This window comes from Xenopus laevis, chromosome 5L, assembly GCF_017654675.1.
Source record: "Xenopus laevis strain J_2021 chromosome 5L, Xenopus_laevis_v10.1, whole genome shotgun sequence".
Lineage (NCBI taxonomy): Eukaryota > Metazoa > Chordata > Amphibia > Anura > Pipidae > Xenopus > Xenopus laevis.
The window spans coordinates 158,759,263-158,779,470 of NC_054379.1; the positions used below are offsets into that span (position 1 = coordinate 158,759,263).

At 41.7% G+C, this 20,208-nt stretch overlaps 1 protein-coding gene across 3 annotated transcripts; it reads right to left on the bottom strand.

The window, feature by feature from the left end:
• Positions 1–572: 572 nt before the first annotated feature.
• slc25a27.L (solute carrier family 25 member 27 L homeolog) lies at positions 573–16,633 on the bottom strand. 3 transcript variants are annotated; one of them, NM_001091790.1, is given in 9 exon segments: positions 604–675; positions 3,647–3,749; positions 4,765–4,857; positions 7,274–7,358; positions 8,356–8,468; positions 9,493–9,615; positions 12,154–12,238; positions 14,548–14,736; positions 16,413–16,509. In NM_001091790.1, coding segments are annotated over 9 exon segments (960 nt in total).
• Between the last annotated feature and the right edge of the window lie 3,575 nt (positions 16,634–20,208).

Here is a 20,208-nt window from a genome sequence, read left to right on the forward strand (position 1 = left end):
CGTTTTTCCTTCTCAATGTAACTGAATGTGTCTCAGTGGGACATGGGTTTTTACTATTGAGTGTTGTTCTTATATTTACCAGGCAGCTGTTATCTTGGGTTAGGGAGCTGTTATCTGGTTACCTTCCCATTGTTCTTTTGTTTGGCTGCTGGGGGGGAAAAGGGAGGGGGTGATATCACTCCAACTTGCAGTACAGCAGTAGAGAGTGACTGAAGTTTATCAGAGCACAAGTCACTGATAATATATAATATAATCTGCACCGAGGGGTAAGTAAAAAGTTAGGGGCATTTGCCCCCGGTACCAGGTAGGCTGGGGGGAGGAGGATGGGGGGGTGTCTATGTAGGGCAGGGTATTTTTATGTTACAGGTTGAATTCTCCTTTAACTGTTTTCAGTCTCTACCTTACTTCAAGTCTAGTTCCTTCTCGTTTTCTCTATTTTCTTTCCTCCCCTCAGTTCCAGCCCACTTGTCCCTATTACAGACATTAATTTCCAGACTTGTCATTATATGGTTACATTATATGGTTACACTAACTTGCACATACAAGAACATTCAAACCTCAAAGTTATTTACCTGATAATACAAACACCTGCATTATTGCATATTAGAATGAACTAACTCCTCCAAGTCTTCTGATCTGTTCATACGTCAGCCAGAATACCAAAGACCAAGGAGCCTGTAAGAGGAAAGAAAAATGAAGCTTTAAAAAGAACTTACTTTCCATGGTCCGTTTACCAACAGAGCAATTCACTGGCCTTTCATTATTGGGGGGGGGGGGGTTAAATAATAAAGCCTCTGGCATTCAAACTCACATTCATACTGGCTAAATGCATTATTTCACATGCTGAGTGTGTGAGTTACTAGAAGTGCCCTAGAGATTTTTTGCAGCTATGTTACAGCCACATGATAAGCATCAGATGAAATGCCTGCCAACACCCCAGGGAACAGAGTGCCTGACCTTTGGCTGGAACTTTACATTAAACAGAAGGACTGTGCTGGTGTTGCAGCCAATTGCAGTCATCCAACCCTTCCCAACACTAGTGCATTAATGTGGCATCATTGTAGCTGTAACCTAACACAGGCCACTCCATTCAACCACTTACACAGTGCCCTCCATTAAGTTTGGGACAAAGTCACATTTTCTTTGATTTACCCCTCTCCTCCGTGTAACATTTTAAATCAAACAGTTCAGACATGATAAAAAGACTCAGGGCCGCCATCAGGGGGGGAACAGGGGGTACAAGTGTACCGGGCCCTGGGCCTGAAGGGGGACCCAGCAGTGGGGAACTTTTCGAAAGAGCCGGGCCCCCCCTTGACAGCGCGAAGCCATCTCTTTCCTAAACAGCCTAAATGTGGAAGGGCCGAACAGCCGAAGTCCCAAAGCGGCGAAAAGACGCAAAGTCACAGAAACAGCCAAATTGAAGTGCTGAAGCAGCAAAAAGACCCTAAGTCACGAAAACAGCAGAAATTGAAGTCCTGAAGCTGCGAAAAGACACGAAGTCACAAAAACAGCTGAAATTGAAGTGCTGAAGTGGCGAAAAGACCTGAAGTCACGAAAACAGCCGAAATTGAAGTCCTGAAGCTGCGAAAAGACCCAAAGTCACAAAAACAGCTGAAATTGAAGTGCTGAAGCGGGGAAAAGACCCGAAGTCACGGAAACAGCCGAAATTGAAGTCCTGAAGTGGCGAAAAGACCCGAAGTCACAGAAACAGCCGAAATTGAAGTCCTGAAGTGGCGAAAAGACCCAAAGTCACAGAAACAGCAGAAATTAAAGTCCTGAAGCTGCGAAAAGACCCAAAGTCACGAAAACAGCTGAAAATGAAGTGCTGAAGCAGCGAAAAGACCCGAAGTCACAGAAACAGTCGAAATTGAAGTCCTGAAGCTGCGAAAAGACCCAAAGTCACAGAAACAGCTGAAAATGAAGTCCTGAAGCGGCGAAAAGACCTAGTCATGAAAGGAGGCGAAGTTGAAGTCCTGAAGCCACGAGTTCAATTCCTCTGAACACCAATGTGTGGTTTTTTTTTTTACCGTATATACTCGAGTATAAGCCGACCCGAGTATAAGCCGAGGTACCTAATTTTACCTACGAAAACTGGGAAAACTTATTGACTCTAGTATAAGCCTAGACACAACTACAGCCCCGTCTCCCAGCAGCGCACATTCTGCCAAAGCGACCCCCCCAGCGAATTGCCAAACGGATTACTGTGTGCATTGTCCCACTGTCCCACTACCATGTGCAGAGGGTGCTGTGTGATATTGCCATCACTGTTAATCTTTCGTATAACCAACAGAGGGCGCTGTGTGATATTGCAGTCACTGTTATTCTTTCATATAACCAACAGATGGCGCTGTGTGATATTGCAGTCACTGTTATTCTTTCATATAACCAACAGAGGGTGCTGTGTGATATTGCAGTCATTGTTATTCTTTCATATAACCAACAGAGGGCGCTGTGTGATATTGCAGTCACTGTTAATCTTTCATATAACCAACAGAGGGCACTGTGTGATATTGCAGTCACTGTTATTCTTTCACATAACCAACAGAGGGCGCACTGTTATTCTTTCATATAACCAACAGAGGGTGCTGTGTGATATTGCAGTCACTGTTATTCTTTAATATAACCAACAGAGGGCACTGTGTGATATTGCAGTCACTGTTATTCTTTCATATAACCAACAGAGGGCGCACTGTTATTCTTTCATATAACCAACAGAGGGCGCTGTGTGATATTGCAGTCACTGTTATTCTTTCATATAACCAACAGAGGGCGCACTGTTATTCTTTCATATAACAGAGGGCATTGTGGGATATTGCAGTCTCTCCCCAAGTGAACTGTTGGTATAGGAATGATTAAAAGTGACTGCAATCTCAGCTACTCGGGTCGGGTACCGCTGACCGGAGTATATGCTGAGGTAGACTTTTTCAGCACATTTTGGATGCTGAAAAACTCGGCTTATACTCGGGTATATATGGTATTTATTTTTAATCCCCTGGCCACCTATGCACTATGCATTATATTAATACTCTATAGGCCCCTGCCACCAATGTTCTTTTAAAAATAAAATATTCTTTGGGGCCGCAATTTTTTTTTTTAACTTGTAAGGGGGCCCTGGCGCCAATGTTTTTTTAAAAAAATATTCTTTGGGGCAGCTGTGTCTGGGGTAGGGCCCACGAAAATTTTGTGGTACGGGGCCCCTTGATTTCTAACGGCAGCCCTGGCAGACTTTAATATCTGCATACATTTCACTATCACCATGAAGAAATGACAACAAATTATATGCATAGTCCCCCTAGTTGTAATTTCTACAAGGTGAAACTGAAATGTATGCAGATAACTTTGAATTAAAGTCTGGAATATGCAACTTTTATCCCATCTGAATAGTTTGATTTAAAATTTTACACTGAGGAGCAGAGGGGTAAATCAAAGAAAAAATGTGTCTTTGTCCAGCACATTATGGAGGGCACTGTATGTAAATGATTTTTTGCTAAATTCTTCAGCATTTGCCTTTACTTTCCAATTACTAATAAATGGACAATCCACACAATACACTTTAGGTAACATTGCACACAATCCAGTAATTAAGTGGTGATACAATTTATGAGAGCCTGTCCATGATTTATATCCAATGTGAATATGTGCTTACCATTCTCATCCATGTAGGCATAAAGCCTTTGTAGAGAGACATGAAGCCTTCGCCACGTATTGCTTGAATAAGGCAGTCGGTAGAGGATTTGTACAGCAGCCCCCTAAAAAACATTTGTTTCTACACTTTCATAACTTCAAAACTTTGCCACAAGCTTGTGTTACAGTAATGGAAATCAGCGCCACAGACATGAGGGTTATCCAACGACAGTATCCCCAAGATGCGGATTTTACTGAAGGTTAACTCTTTCCGAGACTTGCCTTCACCAGCTCAGACCAGGCGAAGTGCAATGGAGTGCATAGGACTTCCTAAATTTTTAGTCCCAAAAAACGCTGGCGTCTTTTACTTTTTTAACAGTGATAGCCTGCAAAGGTCCGTAAAATTTTTTTTTGGGTAACCAGGTTCCCCCCTCCATTTTCTAACATATGGAACACAAACTATACAGTGGTCTCATGTGTAGGGCATTATAACAACTCTATTTTCCCTGGACTTGTGTAATGTATTTGCTGCAACATATACGTCCATGTAACTTTATCATTTTCCACCGTATGCAAATTAGGCAACGCTAGCGCATCTTCAATTTGATTGCTGCAGTAACGCTAGCGAAACTTTGCCAGCGTTCGGCTCCCTGGACGTAACTTCGCACTTTAGTGAATTAGTGTTGTCCTAGCAAATTTACGCCTGGCGAAGTGTTGCGATGGCTGCGAAGCGCCGTCGCTGGCGAATTTTTGCCGGTTAGGGAATTTGCCCCTTGGCATTTACCCATCTAGTCTCACTGCAATGTATAATAAATATACCCCTGTTTGTTGTTTATGCCTTGAAAAGGTATGTGGGTGTGTGGGTGTAATTGTGGTGCATATATAAATAAATACAAAATATGTTCGTAATGCTAAGAAATGTTAAGAGAAAGGAGGGGAAGAGAGAGAGAGCTCTGATCTGCTATCCCCTGCTCAGTGTTTCACACAGGGAACTTGCATAAGCAATAGCAACAGGCAGAAAGGGTGTTTTCCACTAGATGGGAGACAAAAAGCTCAATGTGTCATAAGCACAAGGAGAAGAAAAGACATGTCATGTGAAACAAAGGGTCATCTTTTTTGCAAAGCAAATATTGTTCTTACCGTCCATGCTTGTCTCTGGGCTGATTCATTATCCGGGTTTTGATAACATCAGCTGGCGTTCCTAGAGTAGCAGCAACTACGCCTGAGCATATGCTAAAAGAAATAACATATTTTAATATATTAACCCCCCTTATTATTATACAAAACCTTAGTGCAGTGTTATTTCCTGTCCAATTAGATGTTTAGATTTCACTTATTTTAAAAGTTCAGGGCATTTGTTTGCTCTGCCTCAGCTAAGCCACCAGTTTTTAGATTTACCTATACTAGATACACCAGTGTATTAAATGTATACAAGTCATTTAATAAAATCTATGTGACATGGCAGGAACTACACTTTAAAGCTACTTAAAGGGCACCTGTTGGCCAAAAATAATTTCCCCCCACCAAAGGTGCAGACTAAGAGCCCATACTCCATTTGGGGGTAATAGTAGTTTGTTTGTTTTTAAATTGTGGCGCAGAGCTCATGCGCATAATAAGTGTCGGACGTCATACACAATGAGAACGTTGCGGCATTTGCTTATTATGCGTGTGCCCCAACATGACCGTTCGAACCAGGAGCTACCTCATGGTGTGGGTCTACTAGCGATGGCGGGTGGGGGTGCAAATTAAAAAAAAATATATATGGTTACCTCCAACCAGAGTGTGGCCTAAAATATTTTAGCCCAACAGTTGCCCTTTAAATGCATCTTAATAAAATCCCACTCCTCTTGAATTACAGAAAGTAGTTGCTCATGTGGTGGGAAGCAGGGTTTAGACTTACACTGCAGTTTGAAGAGGGTCTTGGATTGTGAAGGTTGATCTGATGGTGTATCAAGCTTCAGAACCTCTATTACTGCCCTAACGATCAACATCATGATTATGGTCTCTTTCCTTCACGTCCTCCTCATTATCCTATGGTGAGGGAGGAAGAAGGAATTTCCCCTTCAGATTCTGGCCCAAGGGATGTCATAGGTCATATGTCAAGGGATATGAGGTGACAAGGGAGGAGAGGTGTTTGGTTGCTTAGGAGCCGATCGTTTGTGTTTTTTCCGTTGGGGAACACAGAATTTGGAAATGGCTTTTCCAATAGAATCAGCAATGGAGCCCGCAACAGAATCTGCTTATGACGGAATGTTTTGCAGTAGAGCCCACAATGGAGCTCCAGGATCTGGGGGGCACTGGATGTGGAACTCTAGGAAGTTCCTTCTTGTGATGGAACCGAAGGCTGCAGAAGCGTCACTAGAGGGGGTGGGCCCTGGTGCGTGACGCCCCCTCCGAACGGCCGCATTTGTCAGCGGCGCACGGTCTACCGGGGGCCCTGAGGGGGTGCGGGCCCTGGCCCGCTCGCACCCCCTGCTCCCCCGGTAGTTCCGCCACTGTTAGGCTGCCTGCCTTGGGCAATAGGATTGTCCATGGGAGCTGGTGGTGCACCTCCAGCAGTAGCATGAGAGCAGCTGTTGTCGTCTCTGTACGCTCCAAATCCGCTGGTCCGGAGAGAGGAGCCTGTCGTTCCAGCTCGTCATGTCCGGTTCCGCAGTCAGCTGCCGTATGAAGGAGGAGTACCAGGTGAACACTTACTGCTCCTCCTCTTATGTTCCACCCCGGCCAAACTGCCTGGTCTCCCTCACTTGCGCCTCTTCCCTTGTTGTGTGCAGGGGCTGACCTGCAGATATTGGTGCCTGGTGCTAGGAGAGTGGCAAACCTATATGCATAATAGATGAGGCAGCTTGTGCCCGATCCTTCCCAGCAACAGAACGGTCTGTGTGCGATCTGTACTCTGATCTGACACGCCGTGCAAGTCCTGCAATAATAAAGCTGCCAGCAGCCCCACACTGATACGCTCCTGCACCGGGAACCCAGCTCTCGGATTCCCCGGGAATAAATTTACAGTGAGGAGCGGAGGAACATTGTACAAGGTGAATGTGTTGAGTGTATCATTTTGGGGGTATAGTTTTCCATTGTTGGGTAGCAATACTCCTGCCCATGGTATCACCCCGCTGCCAATTGCAGTTGCTCTTGAAAAGCTGATCTCAGAACGGAAGTGCTGGGGGTAAAGCCAAGGTAGTCCTGGCACATCCCTTTTTTTTTTTTCTAATCAAGTGTCCTGCCTCCTGAAGCATGGAGTTTTACACCACAAGTCTCCTGTGTCCCCCGGAGACGCAAGAGAAATACATGTTGCAGGGCTGCACAGACTTTCAAGCTTAATTTTCTAGATGTGTCCTTGAATTTTCAAGTCATATGGTAACCATAGCGTTAACTGAAAGCATAACCATGACCTAAACATTCCACTAAATCCACCAAGGAATATATATAAAGAAAAAATAAGGGAAAGTTCTGAAATGACCAAGCCATCCAATGCTTTGGGAATGGGTTTGAAACAAAACAACAAGGCTGTGCAGCAAAACAAAAAAAAAAAAAACAGCTGACCCAATCATACATATAATAGTGTAGATAAAGTTCCCAAACATGTGAACTCTCTAATAACTGAAGTAAAAAAATTATCCCTATTATAAATGCAGGTGGTACCTACCTGGAAATGGTGTGACATAAACTGTTGTCCGTAAGAGGTGTGTTTCGTAGTAGAAAGTGTTTCGCTGTATCGTACATTGTCAGATCTGAAAATGACAAAAATTATAAACAGGTGCTGGTGTTGGTTACACCCTACAGATGGTTTTACCTAACTGGCACTTAAGACTCTAAGACGTTTACAGAGAGCAGAAAAAGCCTTATGTGGTTCATGCCAGCAAGAGGTACTTAAGTCACACTCAAGTCACAAGCTATTTAAAAAGGATAAGTAAACCTTTAAAATAAGTGTAAAATTGACAAGGGTGCTATTCTAAGCACTTTTGTAATTTGCATTGATTATTTATTTTCTTTTAATTCCAATATATTAAGGGATACATATACGGTTAACATGAATTTTGTTCCAACAGGGCCACCTGCTGGTCATTTTCTGACCACCAAGTAGTCAAGGAAGTTGTCAGGAGAAAGAAAGAGGCTGCTCTGATGTTCTTCTGCTTAGGAAAGATTTGGGAAATATTTCTAATTTTATTACTAAGAAGAATAACATCAGAGCAGCCTCTCTTTCTCCTAACAATTTCCTTGACAACTTGGTGGTCAGACGGGTCAGAAAATGACCAGCAGGTGGCGCTGTTGTATTGTGTTGAATTTTAGCGAAAGCAAAATATTTGCAATAACTTCCAGTCACATAGAACTGAAATTTGGACAGAGATTAGACAACCTTGATCTCATGTCACCAATATACAAACACAGAAATCAAGGTTTACATCTGGCAGATAAATGCAGGTCATTTGCCTGATCTGTACATGAGGCAAAACACTGAATGCTTTCCCAAGAGCTGCAGTTCATACCAATGTAGGCTTGTGGTCATTTCTGCTGTATTATAGAGTTACTGTATACACAGTGTCATACATCTCCCACTCAAGCACAATATGCAACACTTTTCACAAGTTTAATATTTTTTTCTCCCTAAATCTATACCTAAATGCTGTACTGTTCACTTTTATCCTGGTGACAGTATCACTTGTCATTGAACTGGGTCCAACCTTACTTCGTCCTCCCTCTAAGCATGTGTCAGTGTTGTCCATTTACCTCCCATATTTACCAGAGCGGCTCTCTGAACATTCGGTACCCATCCTGCCCACAGTCCCCGTATTCCTCCTTTAGAAACGATTGTCACAAAAGCGTGATATACTCCTCGCACCCTGCAAAACATTGAAATATAGCAAATACCAAATAATAATGTACAAGTCAAAGCACATTCACATGTGTTCATTCACTTTGGCACACATTTGCCACTCTTTAAATAAGAACTAAACCCTAAAAATTAATATGGTTAAAAATGCCATATTATATATAGTGAACTTATTGCACAAGGCTAAAGTTTCAGCTTGTCAATAGCAGCAATGATCCAGGACTTCAAACTTGTCACAGGGGGTCACCATCTTGGAAAGTGTCTGTGACACTCACATGCTCAGTGGGCTCTGATTGGCTGTTGAGAAGCTCAGTAAGTGACAGCAGCACAGAGCATGTGCAGTGAATCAGCAGAAAAGAAGATGGGGAGCTACTGGGGTATCTTTGGAGACACAGATCTTTACTGCTAAAGGGCTGTGGTTGCCTTGGGCTGGTACAGAACCCCAAAACATAATGTACAACATTTCTAGCTACTTCTTTAGTTACGCTTTAATTCTCCCTTAACTCTTTCCATGCTGAAGGATTTGGCACAATCACCATGGTAACACATTGTTTTCCATAAAGTAACCAGTTACATGATTTGATCTGCAGCACAAAAAGGAATACATCTAACAGTATATCTATATAGCAGGGGTCCCCAACCTTTTATACACCTAAGCAACATTCACATGTAAAAGGAGCTGGGGAGCAAAGTGTGAAATATGTTCATGGGGGTGCCAAATAAGTTCTGTGATTGGCCATTTGATGGCCCCTGTGTGGACTGGTAGCCTATAGGAGGCCCTGTTTGTCACTACACCTGGTTTTTATGCAACTAAAACTTGCCTTCAAGCCAAGAATTTAAAATTAAGCACCTGCTTTGAGGCCACTGGGAGCAACATCCAAGGAGTTGGTGAGCAACATGTGCTCACGAGCCTCTGGTTGGGGATCATTACTGTATAAAATGTGAATGTGCTTTATAAATTACAGCCAATCTACATGCAGGCCCTCCAATATCAGAGCCAAGGAGCAGTCACAAAACAGAATATGAGAACTCACCGAGGTGGCTTCCCTTCTAGTCTTCTCTTTCCTTCCATCTGCATCTGAACTTTTACCAGATCAGTTGGACTGGCAAAAAACTGCCCAATCGCTCCAGCTGTCATTCCACCAACCACAGCTTTCCTGCCAAGTGGAAAAACACAGCCGCACCCTGATCCGGATTTGTAATGTAGTTGTGGGTGCAGGTTCAAAAAGGTTGTACTTAATTTGTCATACAGAACCGCACTCCAAAGTCTCTTTAGTGAGACTAAAACTCACTAAAGAGACTTTGGAGTGCAAGTTAAGTTGCAGGTAAAACCAAGTCCCTTTGTAAAATGTATAATGAAGCAACAGAATTCTTAATGAATCAGATAAAATTGAGCATAGGACTGGCCAGATATGGGATGACTTTGACGTAGTTGGCCAGCTTAAATATATTGCAATATATGGACAAACAATCCCTGTTTTGTTTAAAGGGTAAGGCATTTTTTAGTAGCAGTATGCACAAAATGTCGCTGTCTTAAATATATTGATAATGGGTTGAGTGCAGAGGACTCTTGTATTTGACTATATATATATATATATATATATATATATATATATATATATATATATATATATATATGGGCAGACCTATTGGCATTAGGGATCCACTATTTTGGATTCGGCCGAACGCCCGATGTCCTTCATGAAAGATTCGGGGGGAAAATCAAAACGGATCCTAATTTGCATATTCAAATTAGGGGTGGGAAGGTAAAACATTTTTTACTTCCTTGTCTTGTTTCAAAAATAACGAGATTTCCTTCTGCCTTCCAAACCGAATTCGGTTCGGCCAGGCAGAAGGATTCAGCCGAATCCTGCTGAAAAAGGCTGAATCCTGGCCGAATCCCAAACCGAATCCTGGCATACACATCCCAATGCCAGTGCATTTAACCAAGCATGCTGGGTGGTAAGATGAAAGACGTGGAAGCCTACCATGCTGCAGTGCTTACCCGGGGGGCATGGACAGGAATGCATTATACAAGTGTTTCCAAAACTGGACAAAACGCTAGTTAGGGTTAATTTTGCAGAAAATGTGTATTTGCTCTCCCAGCTCGGGGTGGGTTATTTACTGCCCTGTTTATACTATAAACAACAGCCAACACACTAGTGTTTTCCCTGTATCTGTACTTTGTTTGGGGGCCCTGACAAAAAGGTTGGACCTTATAGGGGTGCCAGATTTCAGTGCAGTTCCACACAAAATTAGAGTGCTCGCCTGTAACCAATAGACCTTTTCAGGTGTTAAACAGTCTGTAAGACCCCCTGCTCAGGGCCAAAATATCATAGAAGTCCAAGGAAACTATAGCACACTAGTACAATTTGTAGTGCAAAGAAAGTGCTTTTATTGGCTCAACGTAGACTTCAAAGTTTCCGTAGATTTCAGTGCAGTGACACAAAGTAAACTTGCCTCGTTCTGCTGCTTTACAAAAAATTATATTATGAGCCCACAGATAAGCAAACAATTTACTGCATTTTATATCAGATTAATCATCGTATATATCTGCTGACGAGCAATTCTAGCACTGACATTTGGACAGAGATAGGCATGTTGGCCTCCGCCAGGTCAACCTTGATCTCATTTCACTGATGTACAAATGAAAAATTCAAGGTCTGCACTTGGCAAGTAAATGCAGGTTATTTCCCTGATCTGCACGAGATTCCTGAATGCTTTCCTGAGCTGCAGGTCTTACAGATGTAGTCTTTATATATATATAGTAAAACCTATACACATAACTACAGGGTTTTTCCCGGGGGGGGGGGGAACTGCCCGGGTGGGGGAGAGAAATAAATATGTACCTCCCCAACCTCCTACGCCAAAACTACGTTATTTTTTATAAGCAGCTCTACTAGCTTAAAGGAGAACTAAACCCTAAAAATGAATATGGCTTAAAAATGCCATATTTTATATAGTGAACTTATTGCACCAGCCTAAAGTTTCAGCTTGTCAATAGCAGCAATGATCCAGGACTTCAAACTTGTCACAGGGGGTCACCATCTTGGAAAGTGTCTGTGACACTCACATGCTCAATGGTTTCTGAGCAGCTGTTGAGAAGCTAAACTTAGGGCTCGTCACTAATTATCCAGCAGAAAAGGAGCTTCCCTGTCTGTAATATAAGCTGATGCTACAGGTTTGCTGATTATTAAATTCTGATGCTAATTGCACTGGTTCTGTGCTGCCATGTAGTAATTATCTGTATTAATTACTAATCAGCCTTATATTGTGACATTTCTATTCTATGTGTACTGTATATTGTGAGTGGGTCCCTAAGCTCAGTAAGTGACAGCAGCACAGAGCATGTGCAGTGAATCAGCAGAAAAGAAGATGGGGAGCTACTGGGGCACCTTTGGACACAGATCTTTACTGCTAAAGGGATGTGGTTGCCCGAGGCTGGTACAGAAGCCCAAAACATAATGTACAATATTTCTAGCTACTTCTTTAGTTTAACTGTCCTTGTCTTTTAAGTATGAAGACATCAACTCTGCGCACAATGTGGGGATGGAGCAGGGTCAGAGAGAAGCTTGGTGGCGGGGTAAAATCAGCCGGGCAACATGCCTGGCCAAAACAGCCTAGAGAAAATTGAACTATAAGTACAAGCCAGCCAGCGCATGATTTATTGCTTCAAGGCAGGTCAGAATACTTACCATAAAGGGAAAGTGTCATCATCCCTTTTTCCAAGCACAGAATCCCGAAGATGCTCATAGGCCACCATGCGCACTCCAGAGTAGACTAAAACACAGTAAGAATACTATGCTTATGGTCTGCTTTATTAAAGGCTAAGTTTCTCAATGGTGAGCACCGATTGAGGTCAGATTTGTTTTGAAAATTGATAACCTGCCCCTTACCTATTTGATGGATTTTACCATCTGCATTGCCCTAACTCATCAACATTCCTCTACTTTTCTGCATTTCAGACACAACCGTGAATGGAAAGTTCCCAGGGTCTTGCCATAGTTATACATCAAAGCCCTTGTAAAGGAGTGCAATGGTCAGGCCCGAACTGGCAATCTGTGGGTTCCGGCAAATGCCAGATGGGCTGCTATAAAAGTGCCATAGAAAGTCAGTATTTTGTGGGCTGGTGGGGACTGTTTGGGCCTCTGTGTGGGCTGATTGGGCCTCTGTGTACCAGAAATGCCAGGGCCTATTTGACTCTCAGTCCAGACCCGGCAATGGTGTATTCGTAGAAAAGAATGACTCTTTGTGCTCCATTTTAGGAATACAAAGAGCTGCATCTTAAAGGAAAAGTAACAAAAAAAATAGAGTGTTTTAAAGGAAAACTATACCCCCCAAACAATGTAGGTCTCTATTAAAAGATACTGAGTAAAACAGCTCATGTGTAAAACCCTGCTTCATGTAAATGAACCATTATCATAATACTATACTATTTTAGTAGTATGTGCCATTGGGTAATCATAAATAGAAAATTGCCATTTTAAAAAATAAGGGCCGCCCCCTGAGATCGTAAGATTCACTGTGCACACATACAAACCACATGTAAGGTCACATGAGCCAATTAACAGACAGATCTGCCTTTTGCTTCCTCACTTCTTCCTGTTACAGTTAGTGTTGTAGTATTTCTGGTCAGGTGATCTCTGAGGCAGCACAGATAGAGTCACGAAATGGTGGTTCAAGGCAAGAGATGTAAAAGGGCAATATTTATGTAAATATATATTCCAGTTTGGTAAGATTCTTTAATATGTCATTCAATTTGATATAAACTATCTGTTGCTTAAGTATTCATTTTGGGGGTATAGTTTTCCTTTAAAGTTAATACAAATATAATACAGTGTTGCCCTGCACTGGTAAAACTGCTGTGTTTGCTTCACAAACACTACTATTGTTTATATAAATAAGCTGCTGTGTAGCAATAGGGACAGCCACTCAAAGGAGAAAAGTCTCAGGTTACACAGCAGATAGCAGATAAGCTCTGTAGAACATAATGTTATCTGTTATCCACTATTTAACCTGTGCCATATAGACTTTTTTCAATTTCCGTCATTGCTACTCAGCAGCTTGTTTATATGAACTATAGTTTCTGAAGCAAACACACCAGTTTTACCAACACTACATGATATTTTCATTACCTTAAAACACTTTAATTTTTTTTGGCGTTACTGTTCCTTTAAGGCACAGCCTGTGGGCTAACATGCAAAGAGCAATGATTCAGTTAGATATTCAGGACACCCATTTGGATAAATCCTCGAAGTTAAACTATATCCAAATTCCTAAAGGGGGACTTATCATTAAGTTGTTCCATGACCTGGATGAATGAGAATCTTCACAACCCTACTTTTTATTACTTATCTTTCTATTCAGACCCTCTCCTATTCATACCACTATTACCACTGCGGAGCGCTGATCAAAGCATTCTTGGAGTCTGGTATAATTAAAATCAATGTATTGGCTTTATTTATGCGCTTTAAAAATAACAAAGGAGGGGATTTACATCTAACGCGTTTTATGTCAAAAGACTTGACACTTCATCAGACTAGACTCACCAGACTCCAAGAATGCTTTGATCAGCGCTCCACAGCGGTAATAGTGGTTTGATGCAGTAGAAGGAGCAGACACATCGCGATAGCTACGGTCTAGCAGGAGCTGGCGTGCATGGGATGAGCTCCGCCATTGCCACATAGCTGTTTCTGGTTTCCTCTCCTATTCATATCCCAGTCTCTTATTCAAATCAATGCATGGTTGCTAGGGTAATTTGGACCCTAGAAACCAGATTGCTGAAACTGCAAACTGGAGAGTTGCTGAATAAAAAGCTAAATAACTCAAAAACCACAAATAATAAAAAATGAAAACCAATTGCAAATTGTCTCAGAATATCTCTCTCTACATCATACTAAAAGTTCATTTAAAGGTTAATAACCCCCTAGGACTGGGAAAACTGAAAGTGAAATGTTCTTGATCAAATACAGGAAGATAGGTAAGCACACGGCAACAGAACCCCACCAACAATAAAGAGTGCCCAGGGTGACCCTGTCAGGAGTGAGATCAGGTAAACGCAAACTTTTTACAGAAAAAACGCAATTTACCAATGTGCCTATAGACAGCTGGAGTAGCTCCTTGCCAAAGCTTTAGCAAGCCTTCTTCCTGCACGATGCCTCTCGCAGTCCGCACCATCCCTCTGTATGGAATTGCTGATCCCACCCCCCCATGCTGCTTCAGTGCCGCCTCTCCCTGAATCTGTAGGCGGGTTTTCGTTAGATCTAGCGGAAACGTCACTGATAAAAAGGAAAACTGCCATTAGTTTTGATCACATAATAACCTATAACCACTAATACAAGGCGATGGTTTAGAATCACCTACTTGTCTAGTCTCCCTAAAGAGTAAACAACTCCACTTCCTGACTAATAATGCATTAGGACTGTGTTTGTCCTCCTCCTAAGCAACATATTTAAAACTGTATTTTATTTATATATATATATATATATATATATATATATATATATATATATATATATATATAATACACAAAAGCCATGAATTTCTTGTAAATTATATCCTTATAAACGGTGTGTTTCGATGTCATCAGTTATAAACGTTGAGTTCTGATGTCATTTCTGTCACATGACTCACTGAAACTTGTGTATTATAATAAATAAAGTACCCCCAGTTGTAAAATATGAGGATATTAGAAGTTACCTCAGAGTTCCATGACCTGTATAAAAACACTCGGCCTTCAGCCTCGTACTTTTATATGGTGATGAAACTCCTCCGTAACTTGTAATATCCTTATATTTTACAAGAGAGGGTACTTTATTCACTATATATTTGACAACATAGTGATCCCTATATTATAAGGTTATTCTCATAAACACAGAGCCCCTCATCTGCAATATCATCAGCAGCAAAACATATTTTAATTGGCACACAGTGAGGATGACCCTTAGTGCCCCTATTAAAAGGGTTGTTCACCTTTCAGTTAACTTTTAGTCTGATGTAGTGACTTGATATTCTGAGACAATTTGCCATCAATTTTCATTTTTTATTTGTGTTCTCCGAGTTATTTAACTTTTTATTCAGCGGTTCTCAGGTCTAGTTTCAGCAAGCTGGTTTCTAGGATCCAGATGACCCTAGCAACCATGCCCTGATTTGAACAAGGGACTGGAATATGAATAGGAGAGGCCTGAATAGAAAGAAGAGTAATAAAAAGTAGCAATAACAATACATTTGTAGCCTTACAGAGCCTGTTTACTAGATGGAGTCACCGACCCCTTATAGAATGCTGCAAACCGAAGAAGGTAAATAATTAAAAAAATTATAAGGAAAATAAATAAATAAAGACCAATTAAAACGTTGCTTGGCTATTCGGTAATGACCTAAAAGTTTACTTAAAGGGCCAGTTCACTTTCAAAGTAACTTTTAATATGTTATAGAATGGCCAAGTCTAACCAACTTTTCAATTGGTCTTCATTTGTATAGTTTCTGGATGAATTGCCTTTTTCTTCTGACTCTTTCCAGCTTTCAAATGGGGGCCGCTGACCCCATCTAAAAATCAAATGCTCTGTAAGGCTACAAATGTATTGTTATTGCTACTTTTTTTTTTATGACTCGTCTTTCTATTCAGGCCTCTCCTATTCATATTCCAGTCTCTTATTCAAATCAATGCATGGTTGCTAGGGTAATTTGGACCCTAGCAACCAGATTGCTGAAATCACAAACTGGAGAGCTGCTGAATAAAAAAACGAAATAACTCAAAAACCACAAACAATAAAAAAAAAAATTTAAACCAATGGCAAATTGTTAATTTGTTAGTTCATTTAAAGGTGAACGGCCCCTTTAATATGCGCTCACTATAACAAGAGACAGACAGAGACTCGGAACTCATTTCCAACAGGACAGTCTCTAGTATAGACTTTGGACTGATAGAGAAGACACCGAGCCCCAGCGACTTTACCTAACTCAGCAACCGACGCTGCAAAAGCGGACAGTACGAACTTGCTGACCCGGGGCCAGTCCTCTAGGAAACTTCTGTGGTCTCTATCCGCAGGCATTGCCTGGGCAGCCGAGTTACACGCCGCACCGGCAGCAGCTCTCTGTCATTCTCGTGTGCGTGACGTCACTTTCCCGCGACCGGCCGCGGAGCATTCTGGGTAGGAACGTCCTTAGTTGCTGATTACTCGTGGCACGAGACTTCTCTGTACAGTGACAGCTTTGTTCTATATAGTTTCGAAAGCTCAGGACTATTTTCAGTTCGGTGTAATAGATTTAAAGCTGCCACGTCTGTTTGTCTCGAAGTAAACAGAGAGGAAAATAAAGGCTTAGCCATATACCTCCCAAGTGTCCCTTTTTCCGAGGGACAGTCCCTCTTTTGAGAGCTGAACCCGCGGTCTCTCACTTGTACTGGAAAGTCCTGTTTTTCTCTGCACTGAACAGCCAGAAAAAGAAACAAAGTTTCTCATTTAATTGGCTTTTAGCAGAGAGCCCAGAACAGCTAACAGGTGCAAATAAGATACTTTTGTAACAAATTTTAGACACAAAAAAAACACTTTAGATTAGAATTATTTTCAAACTTTCATAACCTGCCAAATTTTGTAAAATAAACGTGGTAATTAGGGGGTGTGGCCACAGAAAAGGGTGTGACCAAAATAGTTCCCTGCGCTATGTGCGAAAAAAAATTTTTACCCCTCTTTTTACTTCCAAAATGTTGGGAGCAATAAGATGAAGAGCGTGCCCTCCGTAGTGTAAGCAATACAAACTCCCTCACACCCACGGTTGTCAGGTCTCATTTCCAAAACCAGCCCAAAACTAGCCAAGAGGCACTTCAACAGTGGCTCAATTTGCTGGAAATTTTTATAAAAAATAAATGAATTTATGTTAAAATAAATCATTTTTAAAATTTTCACTGATTCGCAAATTTTCCCATGAAGCAAAATGGGATGGGACAGATCAGGGGGACACGGGGTACAACTAGGGTTGCCACCTTTTCTTGAAAAAAATACCGGCCTTCCTATACTTTTATGGATTTTCCCTATTAATAACATTGGGACCAAACTTCAATTTTACCGGCCAGGCCGGTAAAATACCGGCCAGGTGGCAACCCTAGGTACAGGCCTAAAAGGGGGCCCAGCTATGATGATGCAGTTTTTGAAATAGCCGGGCCCCCCTTGGCAGCGATGAGCCACCGAAGCTGTGCCGCCTCTTCCTGAACTGCCGAAGTCACGTGAAAAGACCCGATGTGACGAACAGAGCCGAACTTGAAGTCCCGAAGCTGTGAAAACACCTGGGGGCATATTTATCAAGGGTCGAATTTCGAATTGAAAAACCTTCAAAATTCAAATTCAAAAAACCAACCAAAATTAAGTCAAAGTTTTTTTTTTGGGTCGAATAGGTCCGTATTCGGCCGAATTCAAATCGTTCAAATTGAATTAATAGCGCAATGAATCTAATTCGATTCAAAGTTTTTTCCTAAACAAACTTAGATTTTAGAAAGTCCACCAATTGACTCCAAATACGTTCTAGGAGGTCCCCCATAGGCTAAAACAGCAATTCGCCAGGTTTTTAGATGGTGAATGGTCAAAGTCAAATTTTTAAAGAGACAGTGCATGATAAATTTCAATATTCAAATTTTTTTCAAATTTGAATCGAATTTGGACTATTCCCTAGTCGAATTACACAAAAAATAGCTTGAAATTCAAATTTTTTCATTCGAAAATTCACCTCGACCTTTGATAAATCTGCCCCCTGAAGTCACGACAAGAGCCACAAGTTCATTTCTACTGAAAACCAATGTGTGTTTTTTTGTTTTTTTTTTAAAGTCCTAGCCACCAATGTATTATTTTAATACTTTACAGCCCCCTGCCACCAATGTTGTTGTGTTTTTTTTAATATTCTCTGGGGCCCCAATTTTTTTAACTTGTGAGGGGGGCTCTGGAGCCAACATTTTTTATTAACTTATAGGGGGCCCTGACCACCAATGATTTTTTTAACTTGTAGGGGGGCTCTGACCACCAATATTTTTTAAAAAACTTTTATGTGGGACCCTGGCTGCCATTTTTTAAAATATATTATAAGGGGCCCTGACCACCAAAGGCTTTTTATAACTTGTAAATCAGGGGGTTTATTGTTTTTAGCGCTGGTGTGGACTTTTAACTGTGGTGTGGGCGGAATCTGGGTGGATGAGGACTAGGGGGCCCAGAAAATGTTGCTGTACGGGGCCCTGTGATTTCTGATGGCAGCCCTGGGACAGATTCACCTGTCACCAGGGGCGTAATTACAGAGGGGGGCTCAGGCGGTATAGGGGCCCCATAAGGCCTTAATACATATACAATTTCAGTAAATATTGCTATAACGTGTCAACCTCTAGACATTTTCGTGTCCAGCAGATTTTGTTCCAAAATTTCTCTGAAATTGAGAAAAGTCACTGTAAAATACGAGAATGGGATGGGAGACTGGGTAAAGAAGCCAAAATCTGGTAACTCCTGACTTCTACACAAAGTCCCATTGCATGCTGGGTATTGTTGACTTACATTAAACTTGGCAATTGGCAAATAGTTAAACAAAAACTACATTACCCAACATGCATTGGGAGAAAGGCTTGGCACATTAGGGCAAGAAAAAACTTTGTCTGGTTTCTAAAGTACAAACCAGCCAAAGGCCCAAAAAGTAAGCCAAATCTGTACCTTGGCTAGTTTGTACTTTCAAAACCCGCCTGGGCTTTAAATTAGTAGCCCAACCTGGCAACCCTGCTCATGCCCTCTTCCGCCAATCCGCCGCTCCCTTTTCTAATCATGTGATGAGGAAATGCCCAAGGCACGCTGGCGAATGTAGTTTTTGTTTTAGTCATTCCACACACGTGATCCAAACGTCCAAAACTCCGCGTTCCTTCCCATCCTAGGGCGGTGTGTATGTTGAAGGGCTGGTTCATCTTTACTATGTTGCAGATTGGCTAATTCTGTGCAACTTTTTTATTTGGCCTTTATTTTACACTTTTTTTAATTATTTACCTTTTTCTTCTGGCTCGCAGCTTGCAGCTTTCAAATGGGGGTCACTGACCCCATCTGTAAAACAAATACTCTGTAAGGCTACAGTGTATTGTTATTGCTACTTTTTATTACTCATCTTTCTATTCAGGCCTCTCCTATTCATATTCCAGTCTCTTTCAAAAACTGTAATAACACGGAAACACAGAAATGTGTTCAAACTAATGAACATGATAATTAGTGGGTGTTCTCTTAGAAAAGAAAAAAACGGCACTCAGGTCTCCATGTAAGCGGGCCAAGCCCTGCGTGTTTAATGCAACATAACGTTTCAGGGACGTGCCAATTATCTGAAGAAGGGGCACGCCCCCGAAACGTTACGTTGCATTAAACACGCAGGGTTTGGCCAGCCTGCATGGAGTCCTCAGTGCCAGTTTTTTCTTTTTTAATCAAGGGCTGCCAAACCCTTTCAACTGAGCACCGGACCAACTGTGTTTCGAGAGGCCAGGGTGTGCGGTGGGTCTTTGGAAATTAGTGGGTGTGGCCACAAAAATGGGGGTGGTCAGAAAATTGCGACCCTCTTTCTATTTCCAAAATGTTGGGAGGTATGATGCAGCACTCAAATACTTCCGTTAAAAGGGACATACCTACATATTGTCATCAATCATGTTCCTGCTGACGTCACAAAAAAATCTCAGTCTTCATAGAAATAAAATTCATTGCAATAAATTAAATTTGCCCCATGTTTAAATGTTATCTGCAGTGTACACGTGT